Source organism: Pongo abelii, chromosome 12 (assembly GCF_028885655.2).
Source record: "Pongo abelii isolate AG06213 chromosome 12, NHGRI_mPonAbe1-v2.0_pri, whole genome shotgun sequence".
Lineage (NCBI taxonomy): Eukaryota > Metazoa > Chordata > Mammalia > Primates > Hominidae > Pongo > Pongo abelii.
The window spans coordinates 27,741,913-27,761,200 of NC_071997.2; the positions used below are offsets into that span (position 1 = coordinate 27,741,913).

The following is a 19,288-nucleotide window of genomic DNA, read 5'->3' on the forward strand; positions in this document are numbered from 1 at the left end:
GTGATGGGCTCCACCTAGTTCAAACTTCCCACCAGCTTTGTTTACACTCATTTGGAAATGCAGAAATCACCTGCCTTCTGCATTCATCTCACAGGGAGCTGCAGACAGAATAGAACAGTTCCTATTTGGCCATCTTGCCAGCCACTAAAAAATTATTTTTAATTTATTCTTTATTTTTTTCAATGTGAAGTCTAAAATAAGGAAGAACTTTCATTCTCAATTAGGAAGTCACACAGCAGAGTGGTGAATATCATGTATTTTGGTATCAGCCTGCCTACATTCATTATCCTAGTTCTGCCACATCTTAGCTGCATGATCTTGGGTGACCTGGTTACTTCTCTGACTATAGCTTCCTCATTTATAAAATAGGGATGATAATAAGAGTATCTGCATTGGCTGAGTGCAGTGGCTCATGCCTGTAATCCCAGCACTTTGGGAGGCTGAGGCGGGCGGATCACCTGAGGTCAGGAGTTTGAGAAACACCTGGCCAACATGGTGAAAACTCATCTCTACTAAAAATACAAAACTTAGCTGGGTGTGGTGGCAGGCACCTATAATCCCAGCTACTCGGGAGGCTGAGGCAGGAGAATCACTTGAACCTGGGAGGCGGAGGTTGCAGTGAGCCGAGATTGCGCCATTGCACTCCAGCCTGGGGGACAAGAGCGAGACTTCGTACCAAAAAAAAAAAAAAAAAAAAGGATCTGCATCATAGAGTTGTGTGAGGATTAAATGAATTAATATATGTTTTAACTTTAGCACTTAGAATAGTGCCTGGCACATGATAAGCACTATATATATTATTTACTATTATTACTAATTCGTCTCACTGAGTCAACTTATTTAATTGGCTATCAAGTCCTACTGCTCTTTTCACTAAAAATTATCTCGGTTACATTTCTTTCATCCCTACTATCACTGTTTTAGTTCATGCTTTCAGACTGTAGCTGTCACATGTATTCACTTTATAAGTAAACTTATAAATAGCTAGAATAAGAATGAACCAGAAATATGTTTCTGGGGATAAAAAAGATGTAAAACAAATAGAATCTTACAATTTCAACCCTAAATGAATCTAGGAAAGTCCAGAACAAATAAGTCAGAAATTACAGCACAGCATGATTACTGCTACATCAGAGTAATGCACATAGATGCTAAGGTAACACTGAGAAAGAAGCTACAAAAAAAGTATTTCTGACTTCTACTTCTTCAAAAAAGACTTAAGATCTACTCTTCATTCCAAAAGAACTATGAACATATCCCTACTGGAGCACTTAATGCATTATATTACTTTTATGGAATGTCCACAGCCATGGCTACTTTAACGTGTCTAAAACAGACTTCCTTTTTTTTTTTTTTTTTTGAGACAGTCGTGCTCTGTCACCCAGGCTGGAGTGCAGTGGCATGACCTCGGCTCACTGGAACCTCCACCTCCCAGGTTTAAGCAATTCCCTGCCTCAGCCTCCCAAGTAGCTGGGATTACAGATGCCTGCCACCATGCCCAGCTAACTTTGTATTTTTAGTAAAGACAGGGTTTCACCATCTTGGCCAGGCTGGTGTTAAACTCCTGACCTCATGATCCACCCACCTCAGCCTCCCAAACTGTTGGGATTACAGGCGTGAGCCACTGCACCCGGCCAAGACTGTGCCTCTTAATGTGATCACCTTAGGGGTTAGAATTTCAACCTAAAAGTTTTGTGAGGACACAGACATTCAGACTGAAGCCACACATTAGAGGAACAGAAAGAAAAAGCTATTGGGTGAACAAAGAAGGGAGTACTAGATCTTTTAAGTGAAGACAAGGGCCAAATCACGTAAGGCCTTACAAAGTTTGGATTTTATTCTTAATTGCAGTGGGAAGCCATTGGTGTATTTCTGAGCCAGGATCATCTTATTATAATTTTCTTTTTTGTTTTCTTTTTCTCTCTCCCTTCTCCTCTCCCACAGGGTCCCATTATTTTGAAGTGATTGATATGATATCAGTGTGGAGAACAGGTTGTAGGGAGCAACAGTAGAAGCAGAAAGATAGCAGGGAATGGTTGCAATATTCCAGGTGGGAGATGATGGTGACTTGAACCAGGGAGGTGGTAACAAAAATATAGAGAAGTGGATGGATTTAGGATATATATTTGAAGGCAGAACCAACAACATTTGCTAATAAATTAGAAGCGATTTATTGCAGTGAGCTGAGATCGTGTCACTGCACTCCAGCCTGGGCAACAGACTGAGACTCCATGTCAAAAACAAAAAAAGGCATAGCCATGATGAGTTGCCTGTATATAATAGGCCCCAGAGAGCTCCCTCGCCCCTTCTAACATATGAGGACACAGTCTGAAGGTACCATCTATGAACCAAAAAACACCAGACATTGATTCTGCTGGCAACTTGATCTTAGAATTCCCAGTCTCCAGAACTGTAAGAATTAAATTTCTGTTGCTTGTATGTTATTTCATTATAGCAGCCTGAATGGACTAAGATATGTGCCAGTATCATTTGACTTCAGGTCCTCTGCTCTTGCTTTTCCTCTCTCAGGAACACTTTCTACCCAGCCTTTCACATGGCTATCTTCTCACCCTCAGCTCTTTGGCTGAAATGTCAGAGGGTCTTCCCTGACTTCTTACCTAAAGTAGCCTCTCTCCTAGTCACTCTCTCAAATAAGTGATAAGCTATTTGCATTTATCACTACTTGAAATTATACCATTTGCTGACTTGTTTACTATCTCCCCATACTAGAATATAAAATTCAAGAGCTCCAGGCTTTTGTCTTGTCTCTGTTTTATCCCTAATGCCTTAAAAGTGCCCAGCACAAAGGTGAAACGCAATAAAACATTTTCAAAATAAGAAAATTTAATGATTCGAACAAAGCAGTTTCAATGTTGGGTGAAAACAAGTCTGAAGGGGACTAATGAATGAATAGTAAAGAAAAAGAAATGGAAAATGTAAACTTCTTTTAGAAAGCATGATTGTGAGAGGAAGAGAGGTAGAACAAAGGTGGAAGACGACCAAGGTTGTGGAAAGGTCATTACAGGAAGAGAAAAACTTGTTCCTTAATTCTCTTTACATAAGGATCCTCTTTCAGAATTAAAAGTCCTGCATCCTCTCCTCAGAAAAATGCAAATACACCTTTACAAACTATTTCAGGGGATTTAAGACTCTCTAAGGTCCCTGGACTCCAGATGAAGAAGCCCTACAGTACCGAAACAATGAAGATTCCTAAGGCATGAGTTAATGTTAATTGATGGAGAAAGACAGCTGAGGTAATAAGAGGAAACCCAGATAAAGATGTATTGCCCCGACACAAGAAAGACAAAAGCAAGGACAGGTGAAGATTTAGACACTTGTAATCCCAATAATCCCAGCACTTTGGGAGGCCAAGGCCAGAGGATCACTTGAGCCCAGGAATTTGAGACCAGCCTGGACAACATAGTGAGTTCCTGTCTCTACAAAAATTAAAAAATAAATTAGCCAGGCATAGTGGCATCCACCTGCGGTCCCAGCTACTTGGGAGGCTGAGATAGGAGAATCACTTGAGCCCAGGAGGTCAAGGCTGCAGTGAGTCATGATCGCACCACCGCACTCCAGCCTGAGTGACAGTGAGATCATGTCTCAAAAAAAAAAGATAAGTGTCATGGAAATCTGAGGAAGTTTCTGTCTGATTGAATTTTAATTTTTCAGTGAAACAGGAGCTAAGATTATATAATAAAAAGTATCATCAGTGTTGAGCAAAATATGAAGCACATATGTATTCAACAAATTATTGAACTTTTTGATAGAATGGAAAATACTGGAGTACTTCAATGGAATTCTGAAATCTGGTTCCACAAAAGCTTACTACAGTTGAGGTGGGTTTTTCTTTTTAAAAATATTGTCTCCAAAAGTGTAGACTTATAGACATTGAAGTAGAAAGGAACAGCCTCACTAACAGAAGGATGTGGAAAACCATACAAGATTTATGAATAATTCTGAGAGAGTATTTTATATAATAAAAATAAGTGGATAAATATTTTGGGAAACAATCAGCAAACGAAATACTGCGAGCAACAATAAAGATTAATCTTAAAAAAAATGTTGAGTAAAGAAGCAAGATGTAAATGAATACTTAGTACAATTCTATTTATACGAAGTTCAAAAACAAGCCAAACTGTAATGTGCATGTTCACATACAATGATGTGAAACATTAAGGAAAATCAAGGAAGTGGCCATCTTAGAAGTCAGGAGAGTGGCTATCTCTGGGGAGGGAAAGGAATATGTAATCTGAAAAGGAGATAAATAGAATACCTCTAACTGCCTCTGTGTATGGAGGACTTCAAAACCAAATCGTCCTAAACAAACTAGTCTAAGCAACTCAAAAAGAAGACAGAAAAGATCTCCCAGAGAATCTCTACACCTGATTATATTCTGGGCTACAAGCAGTGATTTTTCTTCGGAAGGTAAACAGTACGTGAGATATTTTGGAAGCTGCCATTAAATAATGCCAAAGTTTAGGATTTAAAATTAATATTTCATTAATGTACCGTCCTAGTTATTTCCCACTAATTAAGACTGAAGAGTTTGGCTCATTAATCAATTAAAATACAAACAAGAATCTGTCTTATCCTGGAAGCAGATTCGAATGCGACATCCTACTTCTATAACTAACCTGTTTTTTTCTACTTACAAACCTATTGTTATTCTACTTATGTCCTTACACGTAAACAAAGTATACTTGAAATGCTGAACACCAGTACAGAAAATTTTAAACAAAGAAATCTCCTAGGATATAAGGTCCTGGAATGGAAGAAGGAAAAGGCTGGGACACTGTCATCTATGCAAACTTTCCTGAAGCCGCGAAAAAAAAAAAGTATATTTCTGTGAGTTTTTAGGTATCAAGTCCATGATCACCTAGTTATCCAATTTAAGTCTCCAGTAGTTTTCCAACAAAAGCCAGCTTTCCCTGCCTTTACTGTGTATAATTTTTACTAAAATTATCTGATTTTCATGCAAATGCCTATGTAATCTCAGCCTTTCACCACCCCAAGTCTAGAAAGAGGCTCAGAAATGAGCGATCAGGAGTCAGGCTGAACTCCCAAATCTGTGACTTCCAAATTCCTCGGCTCCACCAGAGCTTCCAGATCGTTTCTAAACTGAACAGTCCCCCCAACAACCAAGCGGAGAGCTGCGGGAGGACGCGAATCGGTGACCATAGGAACTGGGCTCAAACCTAACCTCCTGAGAAACAGGGGCAACGCGTGCTGCTGAGCTTCCGGCCGGCAGCTGCGCCCGCCGCTGTCCCTCACAGCGGCTCCCGTGGCTAGCGCCCACCTCCGCCCGCCACGGCCCCGCACCCGCCACCTCTGCCCGCTTGCAGCCGCCTTCTCAGAGACTTTCCAGCCCAGTAGCAGCACTCTCCCCACCCCGCGCATCTCCGCAGCTTCTACCTGGAGCTCCGGGTCCCTCCCCGGGCTCCTCGGCCCGCCGTCCTGCCCAGAGCTCATCCCCGAGACTGTCAGCTCTCGGCCTCCGCGGGGGATACGAGAACCGCCCACCCTCCATCCTCCGCCCCTTTCTCCTCCCTTCCCGCCCCCAAATCGTCCTGGCCCCGCCCCGGCGGGTCGGTGGAAGGAGGGAGCCCTCGGGAAGGAGGCGGGGGCGGTTAGCGCCAGCCGGCGCCGCCGTGGCCCCGCCCTCACGCTCTGTACCGGAGTGGGGCTCGTCTTCCACCTCCCCGGCGCCCCAGCTTTGCTTCCGTCCCGCTTGCCCCCAGGCCCGGTGCGCACGCGTACCTGGCTCGACCTTCCTTCTCGCGGGGTCTACAAGCCGTGCGCGCGCACTTACGCACGGAGCGACGCGTACGTCAGGGCACCTAGCAGGGACCCCTTCCTGGCCCATCCGCGCCGCGCAGGCGCACGCCCACGTAGCGCCTAGAAGCCCGACCCGAGCGTCCCGTCTCCTAGTAACCAGCCGCTAGCCCCCTTTTCCACGACGCATTTCTTAATCCCTGCCTGAGGCTGCCGCACCTGGATGGAACGCGCATGCGCAAGGCTGTCTCTCGCAGCCCCGCCTTCCCTCAGCTTGGAACACCTGCTGCTTCGCGGCGGTGGCTTTGTGCCACTTTTCCCAGGGCTTGGGCATCATTCTGGACCCATGTTCGGTGAACCGGTTACTCTCAGAGCTGCTTTCGGGCGCAGCTCCTGCTGCAGCCAGGGCCCGTTTTGAGAGAGCCTTCCAGGTCCAGCCCTCCCGCTGCAGCCTGCAGGGAACGAGCCGGCCTGTCCCGGTGAGCGGGGGCAGCCTGGAGTCAGGGGAGCCTGGGGACCACGGCCTTGGTCAGCTCTGCACGATCAGGGCTGAATCAGGAAGTGGCAGATCTAGCAACAAAGTCCAGATTCCTGACCGATATTCCTTCTCCACATGCCAGTCCTTTTCCAAATCCCCTCACCTTAAAGTGACAAATGAGCTTTTTAGTGAAAAAGAATGAGCGCTGCATTCTTCTATCAATTTTTTGGAGCCCAGAATGGGGGGGGAAAAAAAGTCTTCTTAATTTTTCTTAATACCTACCATGTCCCTTCTTAAATAACCCAAGAGCTTCTGGATGATAATAGTGACTTTATCTCCTTTTCCTGCAGATGACATAGACACTAGGTTTTTACAGCAATTCTCTGATGACCTTGATATGGTAGAACGCTGTGTATTTCAAGAGTAAGCTCTCGTTTGAGGAGACTAACAATTCCTGTTTTTGCCAGGTGAGTACTCATTTTTTCCCACACAAGATATCATTGGCAGGGATAAACAACTTTTATGTTAGAACAAATTTAGTCATAAAAATACATTTAATATAAGTGCCATGTTTTTCCAATGTCTTTTCATCGTGTTATTACATGGTCTCATATTTTGTCGCATTTATTTTCAGATATCATATACTTTGTAAGTATAATTAGATACCAAAAAAAAAATTAAGTGTCCCTGTTATTTTAGATTAAGAGGTTAGAGGACACAAGGAGCACATATCCTCGGAAATACAGTTTTTTTAATGCACAAAATAACTGAGAAGTTATGTTAAAGGGAATAATGTATAATCTCATTTCCTCTTCAGATACTAAGATTATTTTGAATACGTTATCTAGCATTATTAAAAACAAATAGGAAAGAATGTTCTAAGTTTAAAACTATCAGTTGGAGTTGAAGACTTTGGGGGTGGGGAGATTATTAATATAGGAAGTAGGAAAGTACTTCCCTTATAGAAAGAATAAGAAAAGTTTAAGCACTTATGTATGCCACCTAGATGGTACTGAAGATTATTTGGAAAGAATATAAGGAAATGATCATTTTAAGGCCAAAAGAGGGTAAAAAGATTTTCCTTTTTTTTCCTATCAAGAACTGTTGACTTTCTCCCCTAACCTGAGAAAGTAAAAATTTCTTTCCCTCTGTGGAAACCCAAGGGGTAGTGAGTGTCCCACCCTGCCCCAACTAAACCTTTTTTTTTTTTTGAGACGGAGTCTCACTCTGTTGCCCAGGCTGGAGTGCAGTGGCACGATCTCAGCTCACTGCAACCTCAGCCTCCCGGGTTCACGCCATTCTCCTGCCTCAGCCTCCCAAGTAGCTAGGACTACAGGCGCCCACCACTACGCCCAGCTTTATTTTTTTTTCTTTGTTTTGTATTTTTAGTAGAGACAGGGTTTCACTGTGTTAGCCAGGATGGTCTTGATCTGACCTCGTGATCCACCCGCCTCAGCCTCCCAAAGTGCTGGGATTACAGGCATGAGCCACTGCGCCCGGCCTTTTTTTTTTAAGACAGAGTCTCAGTCTGTTGCCCCGTACCCAGGCTGGAGTGCGTTGGCATGATCTCATCTCACTGCACCCTCCACCTTTCATGTTGAAGCAGTTCTCCTGCCTTAGCCCCTTGAGTAGCTAGGACCACAGGTATGTGCCACCATGCCCAGCTAATTTTTGTATGTTTTTGTAGAGATGCGGTTTCACCATATTGCCCAGGCTGGTCTTGAACTTCTGGACTCAAGTGATCCACCCACCTCAGCCTCCCAAGTGCTGGGATTATATGCATGAGCCACTGTGCCTGGCCCAGGCTAAGCCTTATATAGTACCCTGTGCTTGCTCTCTCTCGTGACAGACACCTTCTAAGGTCTCGGTTTTCTAGTCCCTTAATTTTTCCATCATTTCAAAAGCTTCACTACAAAAACCTCTGTTATTACTTTTTTTTGTTTTGTTTTCACTATCCTCTTCCTGATCCCCTCAAAAAAAATCTGGGACTCCAATTCCATATGTGTTAAGCCACTTGATCTTGTTCCACAGCTCACTGATGCTGTGTTCCTTATGTTTGTTTGTTTGTTTTTTTTGAGATGGAGTCTTGCTTTGTCTCCCAGGCTGGAGTGCAGTGGCACAATCTCCGCTCACTGGAAGCTCCGCCTCGCGGCTTCATGCCATTCGTCTGCCTCAGCCTCCCAAGCAGCTGGGACTACAGGTGCCCGCCACCATTCTCGGCTAATTTTTTTGTATTTTTAGTAGAGACGGGGTTTCACTGTGTTAGCCAGGATGATCTCAATCTCCTAAACTCATGATCTGCCCGCCTCGGCCTCCCAAAGTACTGGGATTACAGGCATGAGCCACCGCGCCCGGCCTGTGTTCCTTTTTTTAAATCAGATAGTTTCCTCCTTATGCTGAGGCCTGAAAGTTCCAGGCAATGTCCATTCATAGGGCTTACTTTATTTCCTGTCTCTCAAGGATCACTCTCCCGAACTGCCTATTGTCCAATATCTAAAAGCCATTGCTTCATGTGTTTTGTGTTTTGATGCTGAAAGCAGGTGGAGCATGGTGGCTCATGCCTGTAATCCCAGCACTTTGGGAGGCTGAGGTAGTTGGATCACCTGAGGTCGGGAGTTCGAGACCAACCTGACCAACATGGAGAAACTCTGTCTCTACTAAAAATACAAAATTAGTCAGGTGTGGTGGCACATGCCTGTAATCCCAGCTATTCGGGAGGCTGAGGCAGGAGACTTGCTTGAACCTGGGAGGCAGAGGTTGCAGTAAGCCGAGATCGCGCCATCGCCCTCCAGCCTGGGGGACAAGAACAAAACTCTGTCAAAAAAAAAAAAGATGCTGAAAGCATGAAGATAAGTCTGGTCTCTGTTACTCCATCATGAGTAAGTCTGCCATTCTTCACAGTTCCAGGCCCCATGTCACTAACTATCCTCAAGGGATGTGGTTTGCTATGCAAAAATTGCTTCAGGCTGGGGGAACTGTAAGTGCAAAGGTCCTGAAGCAGGAGAAGGTTTGGCATAGAATATGCTTGAGGAACAGCAATGGGGTGATAGGTCTGGGGTCGAATAAGGCAAAGAGACAGGAGAGAGTGCTTGCTAGTAGTTGTTTGCTACGGCTGCTGCAACAATTTACCACACACTTGGTGTCTTTAAGCAACACAAATTTATTATCACACAGTTCTGGAGATTTACAAGTTCAAATTGGGTCTCACTGGGCTAAAATCAAGATGTCAGGCAGGTCCACATTCCTTCTGGAGGCTGTAGGGGAAAATCCCCTTTCTTGCCTTTCCAGCTTCTACTGGCAGCCCATGTTCCTTGGCTTGTGATCCCAGTCTATATTCAATGCCAAAAATGGCCAGTCAAGTCCTGCTCATATTGCATCATGGCTAACACATTCTACTTCCCTCTTTCACTTCTAAAGACTCTTGTGTGGCAGGCGCAGTGACTCACACCTATAATCCCAGCATTTTGGGAGGCCGAGGCAGGTGGATCACTTGAGGTCAGGAGTTCAAGACCAGCCTGGTCAACATGGCAAAACCCTGTCTCTCCCCAAAAATACAAAAATTAACTGGTTGTGGTGGCGGGCACCTGTAATCCCAGCTGCTTGGGAGCTGAGGCACGAGAATCACTTGAACCCAGAAGGCGGAGGCTGTAGTCACCCTAGATCACGCCACTGCACTCCAACCTGGGCAACAGAGTGAGACTCTGTCCCAAAAAGAAAAAAAAAAAAGACCCTTGTGATTACATTGGTACCACCCAATTAATCCAGGAGAATTTTCCCACCCACAGAGTCAGCTGATTAGCAACCTTAATTCCCCCTTGCCACGTAACATAACATAGTCACAGCTTCTGGGGATTAGGACAAAGACATCTTTGAAGACTATTATTCTGCCTACCACAGCTGGGGACCAGATATGTAGAGAATTTTTTTCTCTGAGATAGGAAGCAACTAGAGTGTGTTGAGCAGAGGACTGCTGTGATCTGGGTTTTGTTATAAAAGGTTCAAACCAGTCCAGGCATGGTGGCTTACGCCAGTAATCCCAGCACTTTGGGAAGTGGGAGAATTGCTTGAGTACAGGAGTTCAAGACCAGCCTGGGCAACAGTGACACCCTGTCTCTACAAAAAAATGAATTTTAAAAATTAGCCAGATGTGGCCGGGTACAGTGGCTCATGCTGTAATCCAAGCACTTTAGGAGGCCGAGGAGGGCAGATCATTGAGGTCAGGAGTTCGAGACCAGCCTGGCCAACATGGCGAAACACCGTCTCTACTAAAAATACAAAAATTAGCCGGGCATGGTGGCAGGTGCCTGTAATCCCAGCTACTCGGGAGGCTGAGGCAGGAGAATCGTGAACCCAGAAAGGTGGAGGTTGCAATTTCTTTGCAACTTGAATTTCTCTGATTCCTAGTTAAGTTTGAATATCTCTTTATGTACTCTCATTATCTGTTTGGGATTCCTCAATCTGTGAATTATGTTTTTATATCCTTTGCCCATTTTTCTATCGGGTTTTCTTTTTCCTTGCTAATTTCTAGGTGTTCTCTTTTTATTCCAGCCATTAAATACCATCAGCTTTGGACACAGAAAATATCTCCTTCCAGTCTCTTATCTATCTTTTTGTTTATATTTTTTTCATTGAATAGAAATTCTCAATTATGAGTAATCAAACTCACCTGTTTTCCTCCCTTATTGTTTAAGCTTTTTAGTCTTGTTCAAGAAATCTTTCTTCACTCCAAGGTAGCAGATATTTTCTTCTATTGCATTTACAGTTCTGCCATTCACATTTAGGTCTTTAATGCATTTGCACTCCGCTTTTTTTTTCTTTTTGAGACGGAGTCTTGCTCTGTCGCCCAGGCTGGAGTGCAATGGTATGATCTCAGCTCACTGCAACCTCCAACCCCCTGGGTTCAAGCGATTCTCCTGCCTCAGCCTCCTGAGTAGCTGGAATTACAGGCACCCGCCACCACACCTGGCTAATTTTTGTATTTTTAGTACAGACAGGGTTTCACCATGTTGGTCAGGCTGGTCTCAAACTCCTGACCTCGTGATCCACCCACCTCAGCCTCCCAAAGGGCTGGGATTACAGGCGTGAGGCACCACGCCCAGCCCACTTCTATGTTTAAGATCCTGCTTAACTTATGTCCACATAGCGAGCCAGTGTTCACAATACTATCATACTAAACTTAGTCTGTTCTATCTGCTTTGTCTTATAGTGCCACCTGTAATATATGTGAAGTTCCTGAAATACCTAAGTCCAAGTTACAGCTCTGTCATATTCTACTGATTATTTGTTCCTGTACCTGTACAAGGTTATTTTTATTACTTTCACTTTGTGGCATATCTTTTTATTTTTTTAAATATTTTTCTGATAGGGATGAGGTCTCCCTATGTTGCCCAGGCTGGTCTCAAACTGCTGGACTCAAGAGATCCTTCCACCTTGGCCTCCCAAAGTGCTGGAATTACAGGCATGAGCCATTGTGCCCAGCTGTGTAGCATATCTTAATATCTAGTAAAGAAAGCCACTTTGTTCTTTTTCTCCAGATTGATTTATCTCTTTATGTACCTTTATTCTTACATATATATTCCAGATTTCTTCTCGAATGGCAACCTAAATGCCAGTCCAAAGAGGCCCCCAGTAGACTTGTTCACCCTTCATGTCCTCAACTCTGGGGAAGTTAAGGTAAGACTCACAGGGCCAAGTCTACCCTATTATATTTGGGTCCTCCTCAGTCCTTTTATTAGATTGAAGTTTAATGCGCAAGTTGATAATTATATGTTACCATTCTTTTACGTTTGTTGATTTCAAATGCCATGTTTTATAGAGTTTTGTGTTTTTTAAAACCTTTTTTCAATTTTGTATTTTGAAAAAGTTTTAAACCTACAGAAATGTAGTAAGAATAATATGTAGAACAACTTTTTAAGCTTTACCTCCTAGATTTAACAGTTGTTAGCATTTTGCATATTTTACTCTCTTTCTGTATCTATGTATCTACCTATCTATCTATTGCTAAACAATTTGAGGGCAAGTTGCAGATACGATTCTTCACCCCTAACTATTTCAGTATATATTTCCTAAGAACAAGGACATTGACTTATATAACCACAATACAATTATCACATTCATGGCATTTATCACATTGATCCAATATTATTATCTAATATTGTCCCATCTCCAAATGTTCCAGTTATCTAAGTAATGATCTTTGTAGTACATTCCATCCCCTTCCCAATTCAAGAGCATTGGTTGCATTTGAAATAATGTATCTTTAGCCTCCTTTAATCTGAAACAGTTCCTCAGCCTCTCTGTGTCTTTCATAACATTGACATTTTTAGGTAGAAGCTATTTGTTTCATAGAAGATACCTCTGTTTGGGTTTATCTGATTGTTTCCTCATGTTTAGATTCAAGTTATGCATTTGACAGGAGTATTTCCTTTCTAAGAAAAAGAGAAACCAAAGAATAGAATAAACTCAATTTTATTAATTTGAAGGCAGTATTAGATATTCCTTTGATGAGGAAGAAAAATTCATCTTCAAGTTCCAAATCTAAAAATCAAATATACCCATATTTCAGAATTTCATCAGAGATCTTAAAAAATTTAGCTAAGTTGTATTTGATTCCCAGAAAGCCAAATATATACTATTTACCTAATTGTTATATTAATATTTGAGTAACTACTATATTTAGGCTACTACAGTAGACCCAGGACTCTGTTTTGTTATAAACACTGATATTCAGTCACAAATATGGATAAACAGGGTTTCAAGATGATTCTTTAGAAATGTTCAGTCAGTAATTAGAGCTTGATGAGTATGAAATTGTAAACTATCAAAGATACCACAGTAGCTAAATATTAAAGACATAATACATTCTAAAAAGTGGGTGAGGCTGAGTGCGATGGCTCATGCTTGTAATCCTAGCACTTTGGGAGCTGAGGTGGGTGGATCACCTGAGGTCAGGAGTTCGAGACCAGCCTGGTCAACATGGCAAAACCCCGTCTCTACTAAAAATACAAACATTAGAGTTTCTGTTTGGGATGATTAAAAGTTCTGGAGATGGATGACCATGATGTTTGCACAAAAATGTAAATGTACTCAATGTCATTGAATTGTACACTTAAAAGTGTTTAAAATGGTAAATGTTATATATATTTTACCACAATAAATAAAATATAGACTGGAAAAAAAAATAATAAAAATACAAACATTAGCTGGGCCTGGTGGCGGGTGCCTGTAATCCCAGCTACTCAGGAGGCTGAGGCAGGAAAATCACTTTAACCTGCTGGGTGGAGGTCCAGTGAGCCGAGATCGCACCACTTCACTCCAGCCTGGGTGAAAGGGCGAAACTCCATCTCAAAAAAAAAAAAAAAATGGGTGAGGGCTTTCGATTGAAGCTGTGGAATCTCCTCCAGATCTCAGGTTGCTACTACAGCATCTTGGGTAGGTCATTCTTCTCCAGTAAGCCCTGGGCTTTCTCAAACCTTTTCTGTACAGGAAGCCTGTCCCTTCTGCCATCCTGGTCAACTCTGCCTACCAAATTCCTGCCCATCTTTGAAAGCGAAACCCTAACCTAGGCTCCCCTCCTTTGGGAAACTTCCCAAGGCCTCCCTCCATGCTACATGATCATCTGCTGCTTTTTTTTTTTTTTTTTTTTTTTTTTTTTGAGACAGAGTCTCACTCTGTCACCCAGGCTGGAGTGCAGTGGTGCGATCTCGGCTCACTGCAACCTCAGCCTCCCGGGTTCACACCATTCTCCTGCCTCAGCCTCACGAGTAGCTGGGACTACAGGTGCCCGCCACCATGCCTGGCTAATTTTTGGTATTTTTAATACAGATGGGGTTTCACCATGTTAGCCAGGATGGTCTCGATCTCCTGACCTCGTGATCCGCCTGCCTCAGCCTCCCAAAGTGCTGGGATTACAGGTGTGAGCCACTGCGCTCGGCCGATCATCTCTTTTTACAGACTAGGCATCCTTAATCACAAGTATCTTTTTTTTTTTTTTTTTTTGAGACAGAGTCTCACTCTTGTCGCCCAGGCTGGAGTGCAGTGGCACAATCTCGGCTCACTGCAACCTCCGTCTTCTGGGTTCAAGCTATTCTCTTGCCAAGTCTCCTGAATAGCTGGGATTTCAGGTGCACGCCACCAAACCCAGCTAATTTTTGTATTTTTAGCAGAGATGGGGTTTCACCATGTTGGCCAGGCTGGTCTCTAAATCCTAACCTTTGGTGATCTGCCCGCCTTGGCCCCCAAAGTGCTGGGGTGGGCCACCGCACCTAGCCAATCACAAGTATCTTTATAGGACATCTTTATTTTTTGCAGAAAATAAAGTACTAGCAGAGTACTTGGCCTTCAGTAGTTATTTCTTTAACCCATTAGTAATGAATTAAGAGGTTTCACTAGCAAGAATGAAAGAAAGGATTAAGAGAAGCTCTACTATTTTCTGAAAGGTGATAAAACATATAATCAGATAAATTCCCTTTTAAAAAGACTTTCAAATAAATCTTTAGAACCTGCAAACCTTCCCACAAAGAAAATGTAAACACTGAAAGGTAAGAGGCAATTTTACTTTATATTTCTAGTATCACCACAGCTTTTCATTCAAACAAACATTGCCATGAAGTTAGGGAAATTCCTGCTACATTCACTTGTTACTTTTTTTTTTTTTTTCAGTAATCAAGTTGAAGAAACGCTTCCACTACTTAAAAGGGTACCTGCAAATTACTTTCATATTTGTTCAGCTATCCTAATGGGATTTTCACTTAGTAAATCTGCTACTCAGGTATCTGCTATACATATGGATTCAAAAGTGGATGATCACTTAATACGAGGGACTGAAAAAAGCAGGTTGGAACCAGCGACTCAGTTATTTCAAAACACCAAGAAAATAAGATTAGAAGATACAAATCAAGAAAACTTTACAAGGATTGAAGGGACTGGCACAGGATCTCTTTCTGAGAAAGCCTTGGGTTCAGTGGTATACGTCAAAGAAAGTGATGGACTAGAAATGACAGATGTGGAATGAAGCAATTTGTACATATTACCAAAGAAACCAAAAACTGCCTTTGACTAAGGGGGGTGTTGAAAGAGAACTTAACCTTATTAGGAAACCTTGACAAAATGACAGAAGACTATTGCTTTATTTTGCACTATTTGTGAATCATCTTACACTGCATTTTTTAATGATGCTTATTCAAAAGGCAGTTGCTTTAGGGTGAAAAAGCCTTCCAAAATTCAAAGCAGATTTTTCTGGTATTATATCCTTCTTAAAAACCAGAGTTTTTAAGTAACAGTATTTGAATGGCACCAAAACATTTTCATTTTAATGTATTTCTTTAACAAGTGGTTAAAAAAGTGTCGAAGCAGCCGGGCGCAGTGGCTCATGCCTGTAATCCCAGCACTTTGGGAGGCCGAGGCGGGTCGATCACCTGAGGTGAGGAGTTCGCGACCAGCCTGGCCAATATGGTGAGACCCCATGTCTACTAAAAATGCAAAAAATTAGCCAGGTGTGGTGGCGGGCGCCTGTAATCTCAGCTACCTGGGAGGCTGAGGCAGGAGAATCGCTTGAACCCTGGAGGCGGAGGCTGCAGTGAGCTGAGATCATGCCATTGTACTCCAGCCTGGGCAACAAGAGCAAAACTCCGTCTCAAAAAAAAAAAAAAAAAATGTCCAAGCAATGTGACATCAGTATTTCACACTATTTCTGGTGTACCAGTTTTGTATGTTACATTTCCATTTTGGGATTCTGCTTTAGGATACTTTACTTTCTTACATTTTGCATTTTTGTTCTGTAAAAGATCACTGCCAATAAACTGCAAAAGACCAATAAATTGCATATCTTCAGAAGGATTTCACATTTTAAATCGTGCCTTTAAAACTGCTTTTTCCCCCCACATAGAATCCATTTTAGAGTTAGAAAAGTGTTCTTTCCAAGTGTTAATAGTTTGTCTTGCAGATGGTACCATTTTATGTCACCAATATTTAATATGAGAAAAATAACCTGGTGTTTAAAAACCTTGTTTTGTATATCAGTTATGAAAATATCTGGTAGTTGGAAATCTCTTTAATATTCATTTTAAAAGAGGAAAGGGCATCTTTTCCAGGGGGGGAAGCTATATTTTATTAATCAGAAAAATACTAAACAAATGTGTTTGTAGGGAATATTGAGAATGAAAAACAATTGTTGAATGGGACATGAGCCAAAAAGACAATGCTTTTTATTATTTACAGAACGTAATTCTTTAGAAGAGAAAAAAAATACATAAATCATTCATTTGTTCACCTAGCCTGGCACTGTGCTTGGTGCTGGAGATACAGTAGTGAATAAAATAGCCAGTGCCTTGTAGACTTTTGTGCCTGTCTACTAGGAAAGACAGGACATTATACAGTAATTATATAAGATGCAAACTGTGATATGCCATGAAGAAACGTATAGCATTCAGAGAGACATAACACAAGACATACCACATAAAGCTGATTTTTTTTTTTAAGATGGTCTCACTCTGTTGCCCAGGCTGGAGTGCAGTGGAGCAATCATAGCTCACTGCAGTGTCGAATTCCTGTTCTTAAGTGATCTTCCTGCCTCAGCCTCCTAGTAGCTAGGATTACAGGCATGTGCCACCATACCCAGCATGTTTTTGTATTTTTTTAGAGAGAGAGTCTCACAATGTTACCCAGACTAGTCTCAAACTCCTGGCCTCAGGTGATCCTCCCACTGGGCCATAAACTTGATTTTAACTGTGGGAAATGGGAAAGCATATCTCAGGACATTTTTGAAAGCAAGTTGATTAATAAAGTAAAGAAACAACAGAATGGCTACTCCATAGAGCAGCCTCTGAGGACATTTATAGCTTTTGCAGTGACATGGTTGTCTAAGTGAATGATGGTGATGGTCAGAAAAGTGGAGAGAAGGGGATAGAATCCAGGTGAAGTCTGACAGGATGTAGTCATGGTTTGGAAGCGGAAAGTGAGGAAGAAGAAAGGGCTTCTGGCAAAAAAGGCTAGATGCATGCAGGATCCCTGGGGAAAAAGAGTGAGTTCAGGAGCATGGTTTTTAGACTTACCAGGTTTACAAGGCAGTTGTATCTATGGAACTAAAAAATATAAATTTTGAAGTTGTATACAGAAATGGTACTTAAAGCCATAAAATGAATGAAATTGCTTAAGGAAAATGTAGTGTGAGATAAAGATCTGAGGAACTCCAACATTTAGGGCTGACTAGAGCAGGGTAGCTGGCAAAGGGGACTGCAGAGTTGGCAGTGAGGCTGGAGGAAAACCTGGCAAAAGGGACTGAGGAGTTGACAGGGTAATGTCAAAGTTGTCCACAGGAATCTCCAGGTTGAGGGAGTCAAATGAACAGTTAGATGAAGACTGAAAAGTCCACTGGATCTAGCAATATGAATGTCACCCGTGACCTTAGCAAAAGCACTTTTGCTGGAATAATGGGGAAAAAGCCATTTTGGAGTACATTGAAACAATGAATGGGAAGTGAGAAAGTAGATACTGGATGTATAGCAGTTTTTCCAAGAAGCTTGGCTCAGAAGGGTAGCAGACAGGATGACAAGTGGAAAGAGAGGTGAGGTCACTGGAGGATTGTTAAAGCATACAGCATGTTTGAGTGTCACTTGAAAGGTTCCAGTGGAGAAGCTGAAGAAGTAGGTAAAGGTAAGAATAACCAAGGGACAGAAGTCCTGGCGCAGGGAGGAGGGAATGGGATTCTTTAAAACCTCTTCATCAAGAAACTAGGGGGAAAAAAAACCCAAAACTGTACCATCTCAGATTTCAGAGAAAGGGAATTTAGAAGGAAGTAATATAAGCAAAGAGCAAGAATATTCTGTGACTGTTTTTAATAACTAGGAAAATTCCTAGTGCAGTTAACTCTGAACAAAATTCATTCCCACCTGCATAATACAAGATAGACTTACTCAGAGTGACCTTGGTAAAACGTGTGATAATAAAGAAAGGAGGTGTCATTATGTCTTCATTGTAGCTTTATATGAAGCCCCCCTGGTCATTTACCGTATCAGCATCAGCAAACTGAAAACTGAATGATTCCTACTCCAAGAGGCAAGTCTTAGTGGTTTCTATTTTAACTGAAGGAGAGATTAATTTCTGTGCAAGATTGAAAAAGGTGACCACAAATTCTTTGGGCTTCTCTCCTCAAGAGGTGAAGTCCATTACCCCACGCCTTAACTCTGGGCTGGCTTTGTTGTTGTTTTGGCCAATAGAATATGGCTGAGGCGCTGCTTCCAAGATTAGGCCTGAATTGAGATGGACTAGCAGCCAGGCAGCACCTGCCAGAGCATGAATAAGGCTATCTTGGACCGCCCAGCGTAGCCAACCTGTGCTGAATGAAGCCACATGAATATGCCCAGGAGAAACTAGCAGAGGAATCACCCACCTTGCCCACGTTAGAGATATAAACCACTGTTTGAGGCAGTTTGTTATGCAGCAAAACTTAGCCAAAACTATTACCTTGCTACCTTGACTGCTGGTGTCATTTCCCATCTCACTGCTGGTGTCATTTCCCATCTCATGGAGTCACAGAGTTTTCTTGCCAATTGCAGTGAGTTGGCAAATGGGAATGATCACTAGCCTCAGCATGTTTTCTGACTCATTCCATCCTGTATTATCATCTGCGAATACCGTTTCTCCTTTAAATGCAATGTGTCTTTTAAAACTGACTTGAATTTCTCACCTTTCGAGTTACCTGCCATTTGGACTCACTTATTTGGAGGAGATATGTAAAGACCCAGCGTAATACCTGTATGCTCAGTCAAAAGTATTTGCTGGTACTCCTTCCTGCCCGTCGTGGGACCTGACTGCTCTGGGCTTCTGGGGGCTCCCCCTAAATTTGCTCCACCAAATGCCCCCTCCAACCTGGCACGCCCGCTCTCCTACCTTCGCCCAGGGGTGGCCGTTATCTCTGTGCTGTCACGCGGGGAAGTCCCATCTGAACTGGGGCCTTATGACCTTCGGCACTTTTATTCGAACGTAGCCTGCGTCCCTGCCTCGAATCTGGTTCCCGCCCTGAAGGACCCTTACTTA

The 19,288-nt window shown here is 42.6% G+C and overlaps 2 protein-coding genes across 20 annotated transcripts in view; one reads left to right on the forward strand and one right to left on the reverse strand.

The window, feature by feature from the left end:
• TSGA10 (testis specific 10) overlaps positions 1 to 19,222 on the reverse strand; it is a 169,443-nt gene extending 150,221 nt beyond the window's left edge. For 6 of the 18 annotated variants that reach the window (XM_054547305.2, XM_024242273.3, XM_024242268.3 and 3 more), the window contains exon 1: positions 5,416 to 5,508. In XM_054547305.2, the coding sequence (XP_054403280.1) occupies positions 5,416 to 5,472 (57 nt within the window). In that variant the 5' untranslated portion in view covers positions 5,473 to 5,508. Of the gene's footprint in view, positions 1 to 5,415; positions 5,541 to 5,667; positions 5,787 to 19,141 lie in introns of those variants that run through there. The other 12 variants (XM_063713357.1, XM_063713355.1, XM_024242276.2 and 9 more) reach the window with 10 other exon arrangements.
• Positions 5,868 to 18,218, forward strand: C12H2orf15 (chromosome 12 C2orf15 homolog). 2 transcript variants are annotated; one of them, XM_002811687.5, is made up of 4 exons: positions 5,868 to 6,254; positions 6,604 to 6,720; positions 11,835 to 11,926; positions 14,915 to 18,218. In XM_002811687.5, the coding sequence occupies exons 3-4, from the start codon at positions 11,901 to 11,903 to the stop codon at positions 15,264 to 15,266; spliced, it is 378 nt and encodes a 125-aa protein (XP_002811733.1). In that variant the 5' UTR covers positions 5,868 to 6,254; positions 6,604 to 6,720; positions 11,835 to 11,900; the 3' UTR covers positions 15,267 to 18,218. The 2 variants fall into 2 exon arrangements, with proteins under 2 accessions (XP_002811733.1, XP_054403317.1); XM_054547342.2 differs by lacking the exon at positions 11,835 to 11,926.
• Positions 19,223 to 19,288: the final 66 nt, after the last annotated feature.